General features: G+C 46.0%; 1 protein-coding gene across 2 annotated transcripts; it reads right to left on the reverse strand.

Moving 5' to 3' along the window:
• Nucleotides 1-1,243: 1,243 nt before the first annotated feature.
• H257_13028 lies at nt 1,244-2,324 on the reverse strand. Of its 2 annotated transcripts, XM_009840444.1 has the most exons (4): nt 2,000-2,324; nt 1,682-1,945; nt 1,593-1,628; nt 1,244-1,523 (listed from the first exon to the last, which is right to left on the reverse strand). In XM_009840444.1, the coding sequence occupies exons 1-4, from the start codon at nt 2,294-2,296 to the stop codon at nt 1,335-1,337; spliced, it is 786 nt and encodes a 261-aa protein (XP_009838746.1). In that variant the 5' UTR covers nt 2,297-2,324; the 3' UTR covers nt 1,244-1,334. The 2 variants fall into 2 exon arrangements, with proteins under 2 accessions (XP_009838746.1, XP_009838747.1); XM_009840445.1 differs by having other exon boundaries at nt 1,593-1,945.
• Between the last annotated feature and the right edge of the window lie 1,028 nt (nt 2,325-3,352).

Raw genomic sequence — 3,352 nt, forward strand, 5'->3', positions numbered from 1 at the left:
ACAGTGACGGTGGTCGATTGTTGCAGCGATTGAAGCACGCCGGGCCCTATTTTATGTTGGTAGTCCACGGCATCGTCATCCGAGACGACAGGCTTCGGGGTGGTGACAGCAGGCTTGGGGGTGGTGGTAGGCTTGGGGGAGATGTTGGGAGGGTCAGGAGCGGAGCTGTCTGGGACATGAAAGATCGCTTTGACGGCGGGGAAGGCCGCCATGCTGTTGACTTCTTCATTGGTCAAGTCTTTGCAGTCTAAAATTGTTTCAAGGTCCGAGGGGAAGCATTTGGCAAAGTCGTTCAAGATGTTGGCGTTGTGCAACGCGTCAACGACGACAAACACAGTAACCGTGGGCGATTGTTGTAGATATTGAATCACGGCGATCTTTATTTTATCTTGGTTGGCCGCGGCCACAGCCAAGATAGACAAGAGGCCAGCGGTTTTCATCGCGGAGTCAATTCAAGAATGAGACGAATCGCAAAATGCTAATGGCAGAGGTGGCAAGGTAGCAGCTTTATTATTATGGACTTCATTAGAATGAACTGTTTTCTTGATCTGTGTAGTGGGATTTGTGTACAGCTTGTCGCACCGGAATAAGGTCTTTGTGACAATAGTGAGGACAATTCTCACTCAGCCGGATACAGAGTACCGTAACTTTAATCAAGTCAAGCCAAAATATCCTCACGCCACAGGAAAGCGGGTTTTGAGGATATTACTGAACTCATTCGATTTAATCGGCTGAGTTTTCCATGATAACACTTGAGCTCCGTCTTGATATATACTGTGGTGGCCGGTAAAAGCGGACAAAAGTTGCACTATCGTACTTCGAAGTAAGGTGTTTCATGCAATTTCAGCCCAGGTTGTAAGTCTCGTAACTCGTCGCCCGTGTGTGTGATGTCATTGTAATTATGAGATTACATGAGGTATCAAAGAAATCAAATATTAAATGCTAAGGGTATTATTTACCTGAGTACCTTATTTTATCCAATCATCTTCGTTCGATGATTGTGATTGGCTGCCAACGGGGCCGGGCGAAAAAAGAGAGAATTGGCAAATATTTAATTCTCGAAATTTTCGAACCAGACAGATAAAAAAAAAACTTTTTGCCGATTTCTTAGAAATTGTCAAGATATCGAAGATTTTGGCCTTTTCTTTGATATTCCAGACTCACCCTAATCCATACTTTGAAGCATTTCAAACACTCCAAAAGTTCTCCATCCATCGTTCAATGGTATATTTCCGAAAAGATGTGGGAATACTATTCATGTTGTTGCAGTAGGAGTGTTCATTCGGGTGTAGTGTCCTTTCATAAGTCTTATATCTGCGCGAACTACAAGCCTACTACGGGTACACTTGGTCCGTGTAGACGGAGGCATTTCCTAACAGCACACGAATGGTGGAGCAGTGCGCGCAGTTGCACGTGAGGAACTTGGCGCGGCATGCATCGATTTGGATCTTGTCATGCATGTCGGCGTCGGCGCGCGCTTTATTCAGGACTTCCTGGTTGGGCTGCAACTTGACTGTGATTTTCTAACGAAAACAAAAAAATAGTTCAACGTCAAAACCATGTTTTGTTTGGTGTCATAGGGTACGATGTACCAGGGGAAACGTGGCATAGCGTATGCACTCGACGACCTATCGCAACGGAATGTCTCGTGAAGGATGGACGTAGTTTGGGGACAACGTACTTCGTGGTACTGCAAACCTTCCAGAGACTGATCGTTGATCGAGTTGAGAACATGGTGCCCCGTGTTCAACGATGGAACATCGCCAAGGAATAGGAACGGTCGGATGTACTCGACGATCTTGCAGATACTGCTGCTTGGACTAGGGGCAGTGGGATCGGTCGTGGATGACGTGGCGGCGTGCTGGATGATCTTCAGGTTCAGTTTCGGGGAGTGCGACGGGTACTCGAGGGTGAACAGCGGATCCACGCGCTTGAACGTGACCGACTACGTGTGTGTACACATGAATAGGGCCAACGAATGACACGAGCTAGCTCGTACCATGGGGAAGGACGCGCCGAGGAGGTTGATGCGACCTTCAATGTCCTTGAACATTGCCCCCGATACATTCATGTTGCCGATGGTCCACACCCGATACTGGTACGGAGGGAGCGCACGCGCCCCAGGCGGCGCTTGCAATGAGCTCGACACCACCAACGCGCCGATGCCGCTCTCCATGGCTCGCTCAACGCGGAGACCCAGGCCGATGCTTCGGTAGATCTCCGAGTACATCACTTCCACAAACGTGCCATCGTCCGTCGACTGCCCCATCGCTGTCGCCGCCATCTTCCCGCTCATATGATCCCAACTTGGTTGAACGTGGCCAATGGCGATCCGTCAATTTTTCATCGCATTTCGAACACTTCGATTGATTTATATCCAATGAAATTCGTATTCTGTCAAATACACGTTTTGGATTGGCTATTGAAAATGTAATATCGGTTAAAATACTCCAGAGTATATATTGACCAGAAACGGTGCGAATCCATGGCCTTTCAAAAAATATCAAATAGTTTAACCATACTATTAATAGTATACTCCAGAGTAAGAAACTACTCATTTGTGATTCACAACAATGTAAGTGCTTGAGTTATTCTTACTAATATTAATAATCCGTGTTACTTCGAAGTATGATGTTTTTACTTTAATCCTCATCAAGTTTGATTATAAAAATTCACTGGATGCTTGAATATAAATAGTATATTTTTCCAATCAATGTGGAGTCCAAAGTATGAAATCGATCGCAGAATATAGAGGCGTGAATCCAGGATGTCTTGGTTAGTAGTACGGTGTTGGAGCGTGGTGTTGCTACTGTTAATAGCATTCAACAATACTACACCTTTTTGCAGTTAAGTTGGACGAATGCCCGATGTATTTGGCCGTGCACCCGATATATTTGGTGGTGTGCCCGATATAATTAGCCATGCGCCCGTTTAATTTGGCCCGCCGAGGTCGTGTGCCCGATATATTTGGCGGTGTGCCCGATATAATTAGCCGTGTGCCCAAGTAATTGGCCATGTGCCCGATGAATTGTGTCGTGTGCCCGATGAAAATGGAAATCACTCAATAAAAAGTCAATTCAATATAGAAATGGTCGTCAAACGACACATGCCACATCGTTGCTGTGACGTCACATACCAACGCCCATGTTGCCCATGGCCTCCGCGCATCCATCGTGGGTGCGTTCCTTGAGGTAAATCGAAAAATGAGCTCTGCGCGCGACAGATTCAAAATTTTTTGGTGGGAGTTGAAGTATGGACAAAACGTTGAAGAATAGGGGCAACAGTATACTTTGTTCAAGTAAAAATATCGACTTCAATGTTCTCTCGAAGTATTCACTGGAATATAATATAC

The sequence above is a fragment of the Aphanomyces astaci genome, assembly GCF_000520075.1.
Source record: "Aphanomyces astaci strain APO3 unplaced genomic scaffold supercont1.44, whole genome shotgun sequence".
Classification (NCBI taxonomy): Eukaryota; Oomycota; class Saprolegniomycetes; order Saprolegniales; family Verrucalvaceae; genus Aphanomyces; species Aphanomyces astaci.